Source organism: Bombina bombina, chromosome 5 (genome assembly GCF_027579735.1).
Source record: "Bombina bombina isolate aBomBom1 chromosome 5, aBomBom1.pri, whole genome shotgun sequence".
NCBI lineage: Eukaryota > Metazoa > Chordata > Amphibia > Anura > Bombinatoridae > Bombina > Bombina bombina.
The window spans coordinates 976,344,629-976,365,661 of record NC_069503.1 but is presented as its reverse complement, the minus strand read 5'-3'; the positions used below and the strand labels follow the sequence as shown (position 1 = coordinate 976,365,661).

Here is a 21,033-nt window from a genome sequence, read left to right as displayed (position 1 = left end):
GATGACAAGTTGACAAATTGTTAAAACTAGATAAGATCATTTCTAATTAAATTAAAATTTTCCATTTTATTTTTTGTTAAGCTAAAATTATCCATGCATGGCAAGAAAATAATCATAATGATAAATATAAAATGTATTTGTCTGCAAATAATATTTTATGCAAAAAAAAAAGTTACATTAAAAATAGACATACATTGTTTTTGAAAAATGTATTGCTGTTTAAAGTATAAACAAATTACAGACACCCATTTGTATGTTCTGCGTGTTGTGCTTGGCATTTTCACTTCTGACTTGAGTTTACATTAGTTTCTTTTTCACAGTTACTAGTTAATGTAATAAATTATTCCTAAATAGGTTACCATTGTATACAAATATTAAGACTGATTTATGTTCAACAAATACTCAAAGGATCCTTTTGTAATACAAATGTAAGTATAACGTCAAACATGTACTTCCATCACTCTATAACTGGAGATACTTTCAGTTGTTGTTGAGCACCCACCACGAAGCTACAATAAAAAAACAAGAAGTTAATGTGTCAGCATGATTAAGAGTCTCTATAAGGAAAATATATATTTTTTAATGGTTTAGTATTCATCCATAGAAAATAAGCACTGGTTAATATCAGAAATAGTGTGCAAATGTTTCAGAACAATGCCCTTCCAGACATCCACTGTACTATTTCTGTATTATTTGGCCCATGCTAAATAAATGTTTTTTACTTTTTATTTACTCAAACAAGCAAGTTGTTTAGAGACCACTACTCTCATGAAGAGACCTTACTTCGTCTGTTGAACGTGCTTTTGCTTACTGGGGTAGGGCCTTCCTGGTTCAGCTGGGCTTGAAATGTGGATGCAATTGTGGGATGCTGTTGTATTCTGTAATGATGTTGTTTAAAGTGATAGTAAATTTACAATTTGGTATGTAAACTGTCAAGTTTGTTTTGTAATATGTATAATGCTTATAATTTTTAACGTATTATTTACCACCACATGAATTTCATTTCCCCGCCTGCTCCCCTTAATGGACCCCTTTTGTTCCTTGGGTGGCGTTTTTTGCTGTCATCCAATCAAGACCGCTGCCATGCAGCTCTCTTTTTGTAATGTGTGGGCATGCCTAACTGGACAGACACATGCGTGCTAACACCCAGATGCCTGTTCCTAAATGAAAACTGTTGCCTGGCAGCTCATCGGCCACATGTGCATTAACTACCATAGTAGGCCTAACTCTGAAGCATCAATTACCTACTACGTATAGTAGTTTTTAATATATTTTACATTTTTACAATGGTTTAAATGGGAATGGCACATAGGTTCTACATGTACGTTATCCGTTTCCTGATAACGTGGTCACTTTACGTCTGTAGTTGGTTTCAGAAAATCTTTTTGGTAAGCGTTTTATTACCCCTTAGAAATATTTAATTTACCTGAAAAATTGTGGCAGGAAATTTTTTTCAGTGCTCAAAAGCCATATGCCACTCAGATTTGTGGTACCCGAATCTTTTTATTAAAGCGAATGTCAATTTTGATGCTAAAGTGCCCGTTTATTAAAAATTCGATTAAAAATAGGGGCATTTTAATTCATCAAAATTTACATTTCACTCCTGTTGAGAAAAAAAACTTACCTTTTAATCTTCACAGCAGCTCCAGCTTCCTCCATCCGTCACAAAGCCTCTTCCTGGGTCTAAAATGAGGAATCTGGCTTCCTCCAATCACAGTGTTGAATCAGGCACTGATTCCCCGGGGGGGGGGGGGAAGCCGTGATTGAAGGATGACCTATCCATCATTTCTGACATCAGGACCGGAGGAAGTTGGAGCTGCTGTGAAGATTAAAAGGTAAGTTTTTTTCACAACAGGAGTGAAATGTAAATTTTGATAAATTAAAGTGCCCCTGTTTTTAATAAAAATTTAAAAAACCGGGCACTTTAGCATCAAAATTGACATTCACTTTAGTGTATAAATTAATGGTTTGTGAAGAGGATAGTCTATAAATAGCAATATCAAATAAATATTTAAGAAAGAGGTAAAAACTCTAGTAAAATAAGTATCAGTGTATTACAATATTTTACTACTTTTTAATAAATAATCAAATAAAACCTGTTGGTGATAGTGAACTATTGGACCCTAGTTATTATTTTATTATTATCAGTTATTTGTAGAGCGCTATAGCAGGTATAATATGTAAAGGGGGCATTTATAAGAGCTAATGGGTGGAGGGCCCTGTTAAGAGTTGCACTGTTTATTATCTCCTTACATGAAGGTGATCTACAAAACAGCTGGTCTTGTAGGCTTACATACTAAGAGGGTTTAAAAGGACGACAAAATAGGTGAGGAACTGAGGTAAGATAAAGGTTTGCATACTATTGGCTAGATTACGAGTTTTAAGCTGAAAAAGCAACGTTAACAGGTCCCAACGCTACTTTTTCACTACCGCTGCTATTACGAGTCTTGCAGGTTTAGGGGCACCGCACACTTTTTTTGGCCTTACCGCAAATTGACTTAAGTAAACTTCGTAAACCCTTTTTTCTAAGGGACTTCCATAGCGCCGGTATTACGAGTCTGTCCTGGGAGGCCAAAAAGTGAGTGGTACACCCTCTACCTCCAAGATTCTTAACGCATTCTAAAGTCAGTAGTTATGAGTTTTACGCTACAACGCCATAGCATAAAACTCATAACTAAGGTGCTAAAAAGTACACTAACACCCATAAACTACCTATTAACCCCTAAACCGAGGCCCTCCCGCATCGCAAACACTATAATAACATTTTGAACCCCTAATCTGCCGCTCCGGACATCGCCGCCACTAGAATAAACATATTAACCCCTAAACTGCCGCCCTCCCGCCTTGCAAACACTAGTTAAATATTATTAACCCTTAATCTGCCGCCCCTAACATCGCCGCCACGTAAATTATACTTATTAACCCCTAAATCTGCCGCTCCAGACATCGCCGCAACCTACATTATATTTATTAAACCCTAATCTGCTGCCCCCATCATCGCCGACACCTACCTACATTTATTAACCCTTAATCTGCCGTCCCCGCCACTTTATTAAATGTATTAACCCCTAAATCTAAGTCTAACCCTAACACCCCCTAACTTAAATATAATTTAAATAAATCTAAAGAAAATTACTATAATTAACTAAATTATTCCTATTTAAAACTAAATACTTACCTATAAAATAAACCCTAAGCTAGCTACAATATAACTAATAGTTGCATTGTATCTAGCTTAGGGTTTATTTTTATTTTACAGGCAAGTTTGTATTTATTTTTACTAGTTAGAATAGTTGCTAAATAGTTATTAACTATTTAATAACTACCTAGCTAAAATAAATACAAATTGACCTGTAAAATAAAACCTAACCTAAGTTACAATAACACCTAACACTACACTACAATTAAATCAATTAACTAAATTAAATACAATTAAATAAATTAAATTAAATTAGCTAAATCACAAAAAAAACCACACTAAATTACAGAAAATAAAAAACAAATTACAGATCTTTAAACTAATTACACCTAATCTAATAGCCCTATCAAAATAAAAAGCCCCCCAAAACAACCCACCCCCTAGCCTAAACAAAACTATTAATAGCCCTTAAAAGGCCCTTTTTCCTGGGCATTGCCCCAAAGAAATCAGCTCTTTTACCTGTAAAAAAAAATATAATACAAGCAACCCCCCCCAACAGTAAAACCCACCACCCACACAACCAACCCCCCCCCAAATAAAAGCCTAACTAAAAACACCTAAGCGCCCCATTGCCCTGAAAAGGGAATTTGGATGGGCATTGCCCTTAAAAGGGCATTTAGCTCTATTGCAGGCCCAAAGCCCTAACCTAAAAAATAAACCCACCCAATACACCCTTAAAAAAATCCTAACACTAACCCCCAAAGATTCACTTACCGGGAGAAGTCTTCATCCAAGCGGCAAGATGTCCTCAAGGAAGCCGGCAGAAGTGGTCCTCCAGACGGGCAGAAGTGGTGCTCCAGATGGGCAGAAGTCTTCATCCAGACGGCATCTTCTATCTTCATCCTTCCGATGCGGAGCGGCTCCATCTTCAAGACATCCGGCATGGAGCATCCTCTTCAAACGACGTCTTCTTCGGAATGAATATCACTTTAAATGACGTCATCCAAGATGGCGTCCCTTAGATTCCGATTGGCTGATAGAATTATATAAATTTAGTTAATTTATTAAGACTATTATTGTAGTGTAGTGTTAGGTGTTATTGTAACTTAGGTTAAGTTTTATTTTACAGGTAAATTTGTATTTATTTTAGCTAGGTAGTTATTAAATAGTTAATAACTATTTAATAACTTTTCTACCTAGTTAAAATAAATTAAATAAATAATAAATAAATAAACTATTAGTTATATTGTAGCTATCTTAGGGTTTATTTTACAGGTAAGTATTTAGTTTTAAATTGGAATAATTTAGTTAATGATAGTAATTTTATTTAGATTTATTTAAATTATATTTAAGTTAGGGTGTGTAAGGGTTAGACTTAGCTGTAGGGGTTAATACATTTAATATAGTGGCAGAGACGTTGGGGGTGGCAGATTAGGGGTTAATAAGTGTAGGTAGGTTGCGGCGACATTGGGGCGGGAGATTAGGGGTTAATAAATATAATGTAGGTGTTGGCGATGTTGGGGACAGCAGATTAGGGGTTAATAAGTATAATGTAGGTGGCGGCGGTGTCCAGAGCGGCAGATTAGGGGTTAATAAGAATAATGTATGTGTTGGCGATGTCGGGGGCGGCAATTTAGGGGTTAATAAGTGTAAGATTAGGGGTGTTTAGACTCGGGGTTCATGTTAGGGTGTTAGGTGTAAACATAAAATGTGTTTCCCCATAGGAATCAATGGGGCTGTGTTACTGAGATTTACGCTGCTTTTTTTTGCAGGTGTTAGACTTTTTCTCAGCCGGCTCTCCCCATTGATGTCTATGGGGAAATCGTACACGAGCACGTACGACCATCTAACCGCTGACTTAAGCAGCGCTGGTATTGGAGTGCAGTATGGAGCACAAGTTTGCTCTACGCTCACTTCTTGCCTTTTAACGCCGGGTTTGTAAAAACCCGTAATACCAGCGCTGCAGGTAAGTGAGCGGTGGGAAAAAAACTGCACGGTAGCACCGCATAGCTCATAACGCAAAACTCGTAATCTGGCCGATTGTTTCCATCTCTGAACAGCAGAGACTTTAAGGAATGCTTGAAACTAGGGGAAAGTCTTGTAGAGCAAGGCAGAGATTTCCTCAAGATAGGGGCCTTTATGGAGAAGTCCTGCAGACAGGAATGTGAGGAGGCAACAAGAGGAGGAGAGAAGGAGGTCATGAGCAGAGCTAAGGGGATGGAGGGGAGAGTACCTGGAGACAAGGTCAGATATATAGTGGGGGAGCAGTGTTATTGAGGTCCTTTAATGTTAAGGTAAGGAAGAAGAAGCCTGTGGACGGATTGGCAGAAGGGTGCAGCAGATGAGGAGCAAAGTGTGAGGAAGATCAGCCTGGTAGAGGCATTCATTATAGATTGTAAAGGAGATAGACAGTAGCTAGGGACCGGAGAGGCCCTAGTTTGTATGATTTACATAGTTACCTAAGCATTACCTGCACCAGTAATCACAAACTAAGTAGATCTGGGTGGAAGCCCCTTCTCTAAACTATATGCAAATTTTGTGCTAGGTAATAAGACCCCATGAAACCCCAAGAGGTGTCAAAAAATTAAGGCTGTTTCATTTCCACTACTACACTAACAAAAGTGATGGTTGAGAATTTGGACACAAAAAAATATATGCTCCCCTAATAAATTAATTTATTTAATGCCATTAAATTAATCTCCTGACCACTAGGAAGAGGCAAATATACCTAACCCTCCCACCTCTCTGATATCTCAGTCTAATATTTAGCCAAGAAAGGAAAAAAATAAAGCAGGAAAGACAAGCAAGGTAAATGAGGCTCTAACTAGAACTGCCGCCAATTGAAAATATAAATGTATTATATAATTTATTTTAATATATCAGGTAAGCATAAATGTTGCTTTCTTTCATAAGGTGATCAGAGTCTATGAGTAGGGATAGGTGAATGTGGTGAAAGTGCAATTCGCTTGGTAGAACGAATAGCCATGTGGACATTCGTTTTGGACATTCAAATGTTGATAAGAATGAAAATCCATTAAAATTTTGTAATCGAATGTTATTTCCGGTTTTCGGAAAGTTCCTTTTTTTCCCGAATGTTCATAATTATATCAAAATATCCACATTCGAAATTTTGAATGTAGCAAACTATTCAGAAGTTCAATAGTTCATGTGATAGGGAATTTGGTAAACTGATACATAATAGATACAAATATATCAATTGAAATTTTTCTATTTGGAATATTGCATAATATGAATATTGCATTTAAAGAGAGCATTAGAAATGCTATTACAAATATATAGATTCACATTTTTCTACTTTAAATAATTCAATTCAAATTATGCATTATTTGAATTAGAAAAATTTGAATAGAATATTACATTTAAAGATAGGGTTAGAAATACTATTACATTAAATGATTGTTAGAACGTTGTATAAAAATTCAAAATTAAAAAAGAAAAAAAAGAAAACGCCCAACCCTATCCATGAGCCATTACTTCTGTTCGAAAAAGGGTGGGAAAAATAAAGACAGACACCTACTGTATATACAGACCTGCGGGGCCTGTGTGACTAGAGGAATGAGCTGTAAGGTGATTTGGGGGGTGATAAACGCACTTGCAAGGAAGCCTTAGTAGATTATGGCTTGTAAACATAAGTTTAAAGCCCTGACCATATCTAAATTGTGTAAACGTCTCTCCTTAGAATCTTGTGGGTTACGATATGAAGAGGGAACTACAATCTCTTAAAAAATATATTTTAGGAAATACCACTTTAGGTAGAAAAACTGAATTGAATGAAGAACCACCTTATCTTGATGAAAAATAAGATAAGGAACCTCACAAGAAAGAGCAGACAATTCAGAAACTCATCTAGCTGAAGAATTTACTAAAAACAAATACCTCCAATGCAAAAGTGGAATATCTTTATCAGGCATAAATTCAAATGGAGGAGCCTGTAAAACTCTTACAACTAAATTAAGAGTTTAAACGGACACTGAACCCAAATTATTTATTTTGTGATTCAGATAGAGCATGTAGTTTAAAACAATTTTCCAATTTACTTATATTATATAATTTGCTCAATTCTTTAGATATCCTTTGTTGAAGAAATAGCAATGCACATGTCTGAGCCAATCACACAAGGCCTCTAGGTGCAGCACCCAATCAGCAGCTACTGAGCATATCTAGATATGCTTTTCAGCAAGTGATATCAAGAGAATAAAGCACATTAGATAATAGAAGTAAATTAGAAAGTTGTTTAAAATGACATGCTCTTTCTAAATCACGAAAGAAAAAAATTGGCTTTCATGTCCCTTTAAGTAGGAGAAATTGGTTTAACACCAGGTCTAATTATGACATATGTCTGAACAAAGGCCTGAATGTCTGGAAGTGTAGCAATTGTTGTGTGATACAAAAGAGAAATAGCTGAAACGTGACTCTTCAACACATTAAAATCTGTGGATTTGCACATATCCTAATGTGTTGCACTTTCATAAGAAGAAATATGGCTTCTTTCTAAAAGAGTCAAATGCCACAAGCAATTTGCCTTCTTTTGCATTCAACAGCTAATGAAACTACGTGCGTGTCGAATTTCAACTGAAAAATACAAAACGCCCCTGTGTATTAGGAATAAGCGTTAAATTTCCAAGCGGTAAAATTGAAAGTTTAACATTTTTGATGAAAAAAAAAAAAGGAGACCTTGCAACAAGATATCGTGAGAAAGAAGAAAAACCAAATTTATGCTTACCTGATAAATTTCTTTCTTTCTGGATATGGAAAGTCCACAACGTCATTCAATTACTAGTGGGAATATCACTCCTGGCCAGCAGGAGGAAGCAAAGAGCACCACAGCAAAGCTGTTAAGTGTCACTCCCCTACCCATAATCCCCAGTCATTCGACCGAAGGGAAATGGAAAAGGAATAACACAAAGGTGTAGAGGTGCCTGAGGTTTAGTAAAAATAACTGTCTTAATAAAAGGTGGGGTCGTGGACTCCATATCCGGAAAGAAAGAAATGTATAAGGTAAGCATAAATTTTGTTTTCTTTCCTAAGATATGGAGAGTCCACAACGTCATTCAATTACTAGTGGGAACCAATACCCAAGCTAGAGGACACACAATGAACAGGGAGGGAGAACAAGACAGGCAGACCTAAACAGAAGGCACCACCGCTTGAAGAACCTTTTTCCCAAAAGAGGCCTCAGCCGAAGCAAAAGTATCAAATTTGGAAAATTTGGAAAAAGTATGCAGAGAAGACCAAGTTGCAGCCTTGCAAATCTGTTCCACAGAAGCTTCCTTTTTGAAAGCCCAAGAAGAGGAGACAGCCCTAGTGGAATGAGCTGTAATTCTGCTGTCCAGCAGTCTCATAAGCAAAACAAATCATACTTCTCAACCAGAGGGAAAGAGAAGTATAAGTAACCTTCTGACCCTTACACTTTCCTGAGAAACAAACAGGGCAGAAGACTGTTGAAAATCCTTAGTCGCCTGTAGATTTTAGAGCATGCACAACATCCAAGTTGTGCAACAGACTTTTTTATGAGAAGGATTGGGACAGAGAGAAGGAACAACAATTTCCTGATTAATATTTCTATCTGAAACCACTTTAGGAAGAAACCCCAATTTAGTACGAAGAACCACCTTATCCACATGAAAGATAAGGTAAGGCGAATCACACTGCAAAACCGAAGGTTCCAAAACTCTCCGAGCAGAAGAGATAGCAATAAGAAACAAAACCTTCCAAGATAGCAAGTTAATATCTATGGAATGCATTGGCTCAGACGGAGCCTGCTGCAAAACTTTAAGAACAAGATTTAGGCTCCAAGGAGGAGCAACAGGTTTAAACACATGCCTGATTCTGATCAGGGCCTGACAAAAAGATTAAACATCTGGCACATCCGCCAGACACTTCTGTAACAAAATAGATAATGCAGAAATCTGACCTTTCAGAATACTGACTGACAACCCTTTTTCCAGATCTTCCTGGAAGAAAGACAAAATTCTAGGAATCCTAACCCTACTCCGAGAGTAGCCCTTAGATTCACACCAATAAAGGTATTTACGCCATACCTTATGGTAAATTTTTCGAGTAACAGGCTTGCGAGCCTGGATCATGGTCTCAATGACCGACTCAGAAAACTAAGCGTTCAATCTTCAAGCAGTCAGCTTCAGTGAAACGAGATTTGGATGGAGGAATGAACCCTGAGTTAGAAGGTCCTTCCTCAGAGGCAACCTCCAAGGCGGCTGAGATGACATCTTCATTAGGTCTGCATACCAGATCCTGCAAGGCCATGCAGGAGCTATTAGAATTACTGATGCTGTCTCTTGTTTGATACGAGCAATAACTCGTGGAAGGAGCACAAACGGAGGAAACGGGTATGCTAGACCGAAATCCCAAGGAACCGCCAGAGCATCTATCATACCTTCAAAGCTTGGCGTTCTGCCGAGATGCCATCAGATCCAACTCCAGCACCCCCCATTTGAGGGTTAACCTGAAGAACACCTCCGGATGGAGAGCCCACTCCACAAGATGAAATGTCTGTCTGCTCAGAAAATCCGCTTCCCAGTTGTCCACTCCATGAATGTGGATGGCAGATAGACCACTGAAGAATCCGTGCCATGTCCTTCATGGCTAAGGAACTCCGCGTTCCCCCTGGTGGTTGATGTAAGCAACTGACGTGATGTTGTCCGACTGAAAACTGATAAACCGAGCTAAAGACAATTGAGGCCAAGCCATCAGAGCATTGTAAATCGCTCTCAACTCCAAGATGTTCATGGGGAGAGCAGACTCCTCCTGAGTCCATAGTCCCTATGACTTTAACGAGTCCCAGAAAAGTTTCATAGATAGGGAATCTATTATGGTCCCTAAGAAAACCACCCTTGTAGCTGGAATAAGGTAACCTTTTTCCAGATTCACTTTCCAACTGTGGGAACGTAGAAAAGACAACAAGATCTCTGTATGAGAGTTTGCTTGGTGAAAATATGGCGCCTGAATCAATATGTCGTCCAAGTATGGTGCCACTGCAATTCCCTGAGACCTGATCACTGCCAAGAGAGCCCCTGAACCATTGAGAAAATTCTGGGAGCAGTGGCAAGTCCAAACAGAAGAGCCACAAACTGAAAGTGTTTGTCTAGAAAAGCGATTCTCAGGAATTTGTGATGATCCCTGTAGATGGGAACATGAAGATACGCGTCCTTCAGATCTATGGTCGTCATAAACTGACCCTCTTGGACCAAAGGAAGAATGGAATGAATGGTTTCCATTTTGAAGGACGGTACCCTGAGAAACTTGTTGAGGCACTTTCGGTCTAAAATGAGTTGAAAAGTTCACTATTTTTTGGGAACCACAAACAGATTTTAACAGAATCCTAGACCCTGTTTCCTTACTGGAACTGAAACAATCCCTCCCAGGGAGGAAAGGTCCTAAACACAGTTCAAAAATGCCTCTCTTTTTACCTGGTCTGCAGATAATCTTGAGAGGTGGAATCTGCCACTGGGAGGGAAAGTTTTGAATTTTATGTCCACAACCCAAGGATCTTTGCCATCTCCTCTCCACGCTTGACCAAACGGGGAAAGTCAGCCCCCCACTTGATCCAATCCTTCATGCTGACTTAGACTCAGCTGAGGGTTTCTTTGATTGCTTCCCCTTATTCCAAGACTGATTGGGCTTCCAAGAAGACTTGGACTGCTCCTGCTTGGAAGAGGGAGAGGAAGACTTTTGACCTTTGAAGGAACAAAAATTACTTTGACGTCCTTTGAATCTGTTCTTGTCTTGCGGTAGAAAAGACCCTTTTCCACCCGTAATATCAGAAATTATTTCTGCCAGACCAGGTCCAAACAAGGTTTTTCCCTTGTAAGAAAGTGCTAGAAGCTTGGACTTAAAGGTACCATCAGCTGACCAAGATTTTAGCCACAATGCCCTATGGGCTAGGACAGAGAAGTTAGACATCTTAGCTCCCAGTCTAATAACTTGCATGTTAGCATCAGAAATAAAGGAATTTGCTAGTTTGAGAGCCTTAATCCTATCTTGTATCTCCTCCAACGGAGTCTTTACTAAAATGTATTCAGACAAGGCGTCACACCAATAAGATGCTGCACTTGCTACTGTGGCAATACAAACAGCAGGTTGCCATTGAAGACCTTGATGAACATACATCTTCTTTAAATAAGCTTCCAGATTTTTGTCCATGGGACCCTTAAAGGAGCAGCTTTCCTCTATAGGATCGTAGTTCTCTTAGTCAGAGAATAAATAGCCCCTTCTAATTTAGGCACCGTGTGCCAAGAATCTTTACTGGAGTCAGCAACAGGAAACATCTTTTTAAATACAGGGGACGGGTAGAAAGGAATCCCTGGCTTCTCCCATTCCTGTGAAATAATCTCCCTCACACGGTCTGGGACAAGAAAAACTTCCACAGAGGAAGGAACATCATAGTATTTATTAAGTTTACTAGACTTTTTAGTGTTGACAACGATAGAAGTATTGGAGTCATCCAAAGTAGCCAATACCTCCTTTAACAGTACACAAAGGTGTTCAAGCTTAAATCTGAAGTTTACTTCTTCAGTATCAGATGAAGGAATAATACTGTCAGAATCTGAGATTTCACCCTCAGAGGCTACCGACGTATCCTCCTCATAAGACTTATGAGGGAGGGCAACCTGCGTAGCAGTAGGTGGAATAGAAACCTTACTATCTGAATGTCTAATCTTCCGCTTGCATTTTCCCAGCATAGGAAAAGCAGATAATGCCACAGATACTGCAGAAAAAACCTGTGCAGCAAAATCTGCAGGCAAATAAACTTTTCCAGGAGGCTAAGAGGAACTGCAGGGCACTGTATTTGACACCATAGAGGCTTGGGATGTTTAGGAGAAAGCTGTGGCATTGCCTGAACAGCATCATCCTGAGAGACATTGGGCTCAGAGGGCAAAAATGTATCTTTAAATTGAAGTGTTCTAGCTAAGCATGCAGCACAGAATTGCATTGGCAAAACAATTTGTGCCTCTAGGCATAACAAGCATTTGTCAAAAGACACAGAGTCTTGGTCCATGTCCATAATACTAAAAAAAAAAATCCCCAAATTACAGAATTTTTTTAAATACACTGTCACTTTAAGAATTTTTAATACCATAGCCGCTTAATGTTATGCAAAAATTATTTAAAATAATTAACCAATCAGGCCCCCTACACCTCAGACAGGCTGAGGTGCCTTACCATAACACTTATACACAATTTAGCTACCAGAAGTCTCTAAAACAATCATATAGTAGATCGACACTGAAAAGGCTAAAATTCAATGATGCTGCTCCGCTCCGTGAATATCCAACAGCAGAGGAAGTCACATGACCGGCAGAGAGAGGAAATTAAGCAGCAAGTAAAAGACACGCGTTTCCCTCTGCCTACAACACCGGAGCTTAATTTACACAAAGCAGTCTGTCAGCCTGTTCTAGCTAAGCAAGAAAGAAAACCAACTGCCAAATTTTAAGTTTATACATAAATCCCTGTCTAAAACATAAGCCACACACAAAGTATTTCAACAGAATTGGCCCAAAGAGGAATAACGTCCCAATAAAGGGAAGATTAACCCCTAGTCTCAACATACATACTGTGCCTGCCCACTGCCAAAGAAAATCCTGTATAAAGGATTTTAAAAATGTCCCCATCTACTGCATATGACATTCTTCTGAAGTGCAAGTCTCCAAGACATAGAAGACAAAAGCACTTACCTGCAGTCTAGCTGTCCAGCAGGAAGAAAGCTCACAAGGCGTGAAAGGACACATACTCCTTACAGAGACCTGTAGAAAAAGAAAGAACAGAGTAACCAACTCTGGCTTTCTGTACCATTGGCAGAAATGCGTTAGGAATCAAAGCAAGGACTACCTCAGATCTTCCTAACTGCTTAAAAGCCACCACTACTCTACTGAAGAGATTGACGTGGACTCAGCTAAACCCAAATCCTTGCTTGCAGGGAAAAGTACCCGAAAAAGGAATTAATTTCTTCAGACACCAAAATTCACCTCCTCCATTGACAGAGGCAAAGAGAATGACTGGTGATTATGGGTAGGGGAGTGACACTTAACAGCTTTGCTGTGGTGCTCTTTGCCTCCTCCTGCTGGCCAGGAGTGATATTCCCACTAGCAATTGAATGACGTTGTGGACTCTCCATATCTTAGGAAAGAAAAAGCTATTATCCTGATAAGAAGAACAATTGGGGAAAAATGTAAGATAGATGAATTAACTGAGCTATTGCTAGAACATTCTGTATGAGAATCTCTGGATCTGGCAAAATACTTTGAAAGCTTGCAATTTAGGTGAAAATCCATAAGGTTTATCTCTGGGACACCCCATTGACTTACAATCTGATTAAAGATCTCCTGAAGTAGAAACCATTCTCCTGAACGAAGAGATCATCGGCTGAGATAATCTGCCTCAAAATTGTTCACTCTTGCGGCTAGATTTAATAAGCAGCAAATGCTGCTTTATCCACCCGTAGTTTCCGGATCACCAGAAACAGAAGTTAAGAAGCAGCAGTCGTAAGGTGGCAGACTGCAATCTTCCCAAATTCGATAGCTAGCAGCCGATTGTCTGCGAATAGGCAGGGGGCGGCCTTGCAATGCTAAATGCCAACAGAATATGCTGTCGGCATTTAGCGATGCAGGCAGACATGATTCGGTACAGGAAATCATGTCCGCCCAGCATTTAATAAATTATCCCCTTGGAATATGGATGCAAGAATTGTGCCTCAATTAAAATCGAGAAACCTCTTTCATTGCTAAGGAACTGTGAGTTCACCCACCCTTGATGATTGATATATGTCATCACTGTGACATCTGGACAAGTTTGATATCCTTGAAGATTGCACATAGCTCTAGAATATTGATTAGAAACCTTGTCTCCTGAGGAAACCAGACTACTTGCATTCTCTGAGTCACCCAGACTGCACCCAAGCCTAACAGGATGGCATCTGTGGTAATAATTACCCAAGATGGACTAAGGAAATAAGCTTTCAAAGACATAGCTTGAGTATAGATTGCAATCTCTGCACCACTGTCTCAGCATGCCCAGTTGAAGGCAGATGACAGATGAGACATTTGTTGTAGTTTGGCACAATCCTCCTGTCTGTATGAGAGAGATAGTGCCAGAGATAAAGATGGAGTCTGGACTAAAATAACACCCAGGTAAGGAGCTACACGTATACATTGAGCTCTTGTCAAAGATAACAAAGCTCCCAGAACTTTGAAAAAAAACAAAAATCTGGGGACTGCGGCTAAACCAAGCAATAGAGCAACTAACTAGAAGTGTTTATCCAGAAAAGCCAATCTTAGAAACTGGGGATAAACCTTGTGAAAAGTAATATGAAGATATTCATCCTTCAAATATATTGTGTACATAAACTGATCCAGCCGGAGAAAATGGAGCGAATTGTTTCAATTTTGAAAGTAGAAATTCTCAGAAACTTGTTTAAAGTTTTCAGATCTATGACAGATCTTAAAGTTCACTACTTATTTGTAACGAAAAAGGTATTTTAAAAAAACACTTAATCGTGTTCCAAATCCAGAAATGGAACAATGACACCCATGAGTTCCACATCATGAACATATTGAGTAAAGGCCTTCACTTTCTCGAAGGTTTCATAACAGAAAAAACCTTTCCCAAAGTGGTTTGGGTTAGAAACCTATTCTTTATCATTGAGACACTATATTTTGTAACCAGGGATCCTGAACCAAAGGAAACCTAGCCTTCTGGAAAAGGCTTAAGCCCACAGAAACTGTATAGCTTATGGCATCTTGATCAGGACAAAATAAAATCTTTCCCTTAAAGGAAAGAGATAAAAGATGACCCTTAGTAACCATGTCTGCAGATTAAGATTTTAGTCATAAGGCTCTTCTGGTCAGAGACATATTTTTAGCCTTAAATGGACATTAAACAATAAATGCTAGAAAGAATGATGCGTTCAAAGAAAAGATTAGTCAGAAAATAGCATGTGGATGTAGTATTTAAAGCTTCATTAGCCATTTAAATATTGACAAAATAAGTGTAAAGTTTTAGTATCTATAAAACAATGGGAGCTGCCATGTTGTAACTTAGTTTATCTTCTATGCTGTGGCCAATTAGGGACAGTTATAAATAGGCCACTAGAGTGTGCAGCCAATGGCTGTGTGGAATATAACAGTGTTCTGCACTTCCATTTCTAACAGGAATTGAAAAGCTCACAATTTCAGAACGGAATTATAGAAAAGAGGACAAAATAAATAATAAAAGTATATTAGTATTAGTATTGTATGTATATATATATATATATATATATATATACACGATTTATCATTTTATATTACCATCTGAAAGTGTTTAATGTCCCTTAAATAGGAATGATATCGCAGAAAAAGGTATTAGCCAAACGTAGAAGTTTTAAATGATCTTGAAGAACTTCAACTAAACAGTCTTAAAACATTTGGTGGGATAAGTAATCACACCAAAGAGAAGCATCTGCCGCTACAGATCCAATGCCTACAGCCGGCGTTCTGTCGGAATTTGCTCTCTCGTCAAAATTTGCTACCTCTATAAGCACATGCTCAGAATTAAGTAATCACACTCCACATATGTTTGAAAGCAATGTGTGGAATGCGATTATGTAATTAAAAGCATGCGCACATGAAGAAAACAAAATATATAATTTAATGTACATATTATGTGATGTTAAAAACGTTGTTGATTGTATGAGGTTAGACCGTCAACATTTGCTACCTTGAACTGTGCATGTACGTATGTAGCATGAAGGTAGCGAATTTCAATGAGGGAGCAAATTCCGATAGGACACCAGTTTAAACATAAAACCTGCTATTTAATAGTTTTTCGCTAAAAAGATTGCAAGTTGGGTCTCTTAAACAAGTACTATCCTCTAAATGAATAGCAGTACATATAGATAACGTAGAAATTGCTCCACTTTAGCAATGGATTCCCAAAGTTCCACAATAGAAGGCGGCAGTAGAAACATCCTTTTAAAAGTTTATAGAGGGAGTAAAAGGAGTTCCAGGCTTGAACCATTATATGGAAATGATTTCTGGAACAGGAAAAAAAACCTCTGGAGACTTTGCAGAAGACTTGATAAACGAGTCAATTTGTTAACCTGATTTAACAGATTTAGTGTCTTGAACTCCCAATGTTTGAGAAGACCTCTCGAAATAAGGAGGACATAGTATTGCCCTGATTCTAAGGAAGTAAATAACTTTCAGATGAAAAAAATCTGAATTGTCTGAATCTGAGTCTTTAAAATAAACTTAAATCCTCTTACTGCTGAGAGGAACAAAATAAACTTAAACACCTGGAGCAGAAATCAGAAGTAACACCCTGTGAAATACATACAGCAGGTGAACTTACACAGTGGTGAGATTCCGAATTTTTAGGTTCTAGTGGGTTTCTGGAATTTTAGCAACAAGTTCTCTAACTTCTCTATAATACAAAACCTTTACACTTTCTAAATTTTAGCAACAGGTTCTTAAGAACTGGTGAGAACCAGCTGAATCCCACAACTAAACATACACCACTAGAAGGCAATGCAGAAATAATCTAAATAATGTGAAACAAACAAGTTGAGCTGGAGGGCATACAGGAACAAGTTAGCAAAGTAAACTATTTAACTGAACATGTACATGATCTGTGGATCTCCCTTCTTAAAGATCTATTGTAAAGAAGTGGGGACAGATTCAGCTGCATTGTAAATCCAAACAGCTACACAAACCGCTAATAACCACCTAAGTTAAATACCTGCAAATATGTGGTATAAACTAATTAATAGTGCCGAGAATACAAAGGAATGAAAAACAAACAATCCTGAGTATTGGTAAATAATACTATACAATTATAGTGCATACACCAAGAGATGTGTAAAGCAGCTTTAAAAGTTAACTGTATACTGTTATAGAAAAAAAAGGGCTAAACCAAATAAAAATACTTAAAATATAAATATGAGCCCTTGGTAAACTGTATCTTACCCCTCCTAAATCAAATAAGTTTTGACAACCAGTGAAGAAAGAAAAAATAGCTCTCAGAGAGGGAAAGGAATGGTGCTGCAGGAATAAATTAACTCTAAATAAGGTATGCTGCCTCGCTGTTCCTTTGCGCAGTAAATAGGCAAAGGGTGCAAACTACAGAGAAAATGTTAAAAGGCTCTATAATGTACTTGCCTTGATTAAGCACTAGGATGTTAGAAACAAACTGCTTAACCAGAAAAAGTTAATAAAATAAAATAATAATTGTAATAACATTTCTAATAAAAGTGAGAGTTTTTGTTAAGTTAAACCAGAAGTGAAAAGTATCTCAGTATAATTCCCAAGCACACAAAGCCCTCATACATTTTATATGAGAAGTGGATAATAAAAATGACAGTGTTTAACTCTGTAAATAGACAAATGTCCCATGGCTATCATATACATACATATATGTACCTGTTAATAGGCTGCAGGCTATGTGAGTGCTTAAAGGTACTTACCTGATTTGCCCCATTCTACCAAGCTTACCCAGCTGCAGAAAAAAACTGCGTCCAGTAGAAAGCCCATCCAGTGCTGGGCAAGCAATAACAGAGGATAGTATGGAGTATAATGCTACCCAACAGGAGGAGGCTATGGAACAGGTCACCTCGATACCTATGGCAGGATTGGGACTTTCTCCCATAGGGAGTAATTTTATCACTACCTAAATACTCCATACTCCCCCCTCTGTCTGGCTCTGTTATGGGTAAAAATGGGTCTCAAGTCAGTCTCAGAACTCCTGTCAACGAAGAATCTGGAGCACCTCTGTACTTCACCTTTTCCTGTAAAGGCAAAGATAAGACAGATATCAGTGAGGTGGAAGGGATTAAAACCTCTTGGTGTGTTGGGTATCTTTGTCCCCTCCTAGCAGCCAGGAATTGAATGCCAGGTGTAATGGCTTGTGGACTCTCACCATCTTATGAAAGGCTGGGCAGGAATGCAGTGGCTCTGTCCTGGAAGAACTTACAAAAAAGATCTCCTTGTACAGAGTTATTTTGTAAATATTTTTTAAACACAGCATCTAGACGTATCAGGCATAACTAAGGAAACAGCATTCTGTATAGAACGGTGCTGTATAGTTTTGATATTTTAGCACCCTTGTAAAGATATTTTTGGCTCATACTTTGAGATGAATTCCCTATTGAATAGAAAAGGAATTGATGCTGGACTAACTCCCTTTATACCAGTGGATAATGAACAACAAAAAAAAGTATTATATATTATAAGCAATAGTAACAGGAGCTGTTCAGTGATTCTGGGATAGGAGCTCATTGGCTGATAAAGACACTCCTTGTTGTTGTTGAACAGTAATGTTCCTTCCTTGCATAAGAACAAAACGTGCTTACTTTTCTGAAATGAAACGTATATTTTATTTAATATGAAAGGCACTCTCTTACATGCAACAAGCAAAATAATCACTTTAAAACCCCTGAGGATTTAGCAAAACAAACAAACACAGTATTGAAGATGTAATATATCAATCAAAGGCTGGTTGTCATTTTATAATTTAAAGGGACATTGTACTCTAAAATTTGCTCCCTATGTTTCATTTTACCTGCTGTGTATTAATGGTTTGGAAACATATACTTTACCTTTATTTGTTATTTTAAATACATACTTTTGCCTGTTGTATCTCCACCTACACTGAAAATATGAAAAACAAAATTTTGAAGAGCTATGTACAGAAAAGAGAATAGCAGTAATCACTCTCCCAGTGGGGGTATGAGGGAGGGAGATTTTGTATGTGAAATATGTGCTTGTTCTTATTCAACCCACCAGCCAAAATTAGCATTTCAATACCTAAAAAACATTAGTTGGTTCAGTCCATTTTTATAGGCATGTCCTAGGTGATGGTGTAAATGTGAAAACTGCTATTTCATATACAAAAATAAACATGAAGGAACCATTTGCCATACATTTTATACTCTGCAATAGGTATAACAAGTCATTTGGAACACATTAAAATTAAACAAAATGTATAGTGTAGCGTGCCATTAAATGTAAGTATGTCAGTATAAGGGAAAAGCTGGGATAAACATAGTTAAATGAGTATGTAATAATAATACAAACCAGGTACAAGCATGGTTGTCATGAGTTCTGGGGTTTCCAAGAAGTCCACATTACTTCTTTGAAAGGTCTTGCTGTAATTAGTTTGCAGATGGCTGTGTGAACAATAATCATTTCATGTTAAAACAAGTAACGCTCTTATAGTATAATTTACATGACTTAAGAGTATGAGAGTATGAGTGGCCATTTGATGTCACACAATTGATAAACAAATTCTGTATATTTAATCCTATAGATACAAAGATTAGGAAAATAAAATGCAATGATAATATGATGCACACTACCAAAAATTAACAAAGACCAATTAGTTTATAGTCTCTTCATTCAAAGATATAACCAATGGAAAAAAATACATTATTAACTGTTTATATAACTGATTTAATTATTTAAAAAAACATAAATACATATTGTATTTGTTGGTCACACCAACTGTATTTTCTTGCCACCACACAGAAAACTACTGCGTCCAAGAGACAGTAAAACAAAATGTATGCTTACCAGATAAATTATTTTCTTTCCTGGCATGGAGAGTCCACGATTCCATTCATTACTGTTGGGAAAAATCACTGCCTGGCCACCAGGAGGAGGCAAAGACACCCCAGCCACAGCTTAAGTATCCTCCCACTATCCATGCCCTCCCGTCATTCAGCCGAGGGAATAAAGGAAAGGTAGGTGAACACTAGGGGTTATATAGGTGCCTGAAGGTTAGAAAATCAAATGCCGCCAGAAAATGTAATCAGTGCGGGTCGTGGACTCTCCATGCCAGGAAAGAAAATAAAATCATACATTTCTTTTACAAGATATGACGAGTCCACGGATTTCATACTTATGGGATTACGCCTCCTGGTCAGCAGGAGGAGGCAAAGAGCACCACAGCAGAGCTGTATATATAGCTCCTCCCTTCCCTCCCACTCCAGTCATTCTCTTTGGCTGTGTTAGTAATAGGAGTGAGGTAAAGTGAGGTGTTAATTTCGATTCTTCAATCAAGAGTTTATTATTATTTTACAATGGTACCAGTGAGTACTATTTTACTCAGGGGCAAAGCTACAAGCTTTTCAACAATGGGAATTGAGACCTATCCACAGAAATAGAGGCTGCTGTGTTCCCTGTCTCCCATTCTGTTGCTGCCCTACTGATGGTCTTAGCGACTGTTATCTGAGACCCTATTTGTCCCCACAGATGTGCAAGAGGGGATAAAAGAATGACCTCTTATTCGTGTGGGACCAGTGCAGACTGCAACAGCATTGAGGTATGTGCAGTTTTTTACTGTTTTCTGGGGATGCGATGCAAGCTCAGAACAGACTGGCCATACTGTGCTGCAACAGGAAGGGGTAATCGACCTGCAAGTGTGATGGTGTGCATGATTGTTTTTCCCCCTGTGTTATATATGCTGTATTCAGCTGTGAGACGTTGCAGGCTTTTAATCACTAGCCCGGTCACATTGCGGGGTACATTGTTGTGTTGTGCGCTGGGGTCAGTTGTGACTTATTTGTGTATACAGTAACTAGTATTGCATAAGTTCAAAAAGACAAGGGGGTAATTTTTTGTGTACCATTTTACTACGACAGGTGCAGGCCATGTGGTTCTCCTTGTTGGTAGTTAGACTACTGCCCACGAAGGGGCAGGGCTTACCGTCGCACGCTTCATCGCGCAGTTGGTATCCAGGTCCCGGCAGTGTTCATCGAGGCTCTGGTGTCCCTAGGTCCTCTTGTTGTATTTCAACAGAGTTGACAAGCGGTCTTAGGCACGCAGTCACGGGGTATCCTTGGTTGGCTCGTGGAGGCAGGTAGGCGCCACAGCAGAGCTGTGGCG

General features: G+C 38.4%; 1 protein-coding gene across 1 annotated transcript in view; it reads right to left on the bottom strand.

Annotated features, from left to right (window-relative positions):
• Window positions 1-202: 202 nt before the first annotated feature.
• The window catches only part of NECAB1 (N-terminal EF-hand calcium binding protein 1), a 721,255-nt gene continuing 700,424 nt past the window's right edge, over window positions 203-21,033 (bottom strand). The window contains exons 12-13 of the mRNA XM_053715189.1: window positions 19,225-19,316; window positions 203-509 (exon numbers count right to left, since the gene is read on the bottom strand). Coding sequence (XP_053571164.1) covers window positions 481-509; window positions 19,225-19,316 — 121 coding nt within the window. The 3' untranslated portion in view covers window positions 203-480. The remainder of the gene's footprint in view (window positions 510-19,224; window positions 19,317-21,033) is intronic.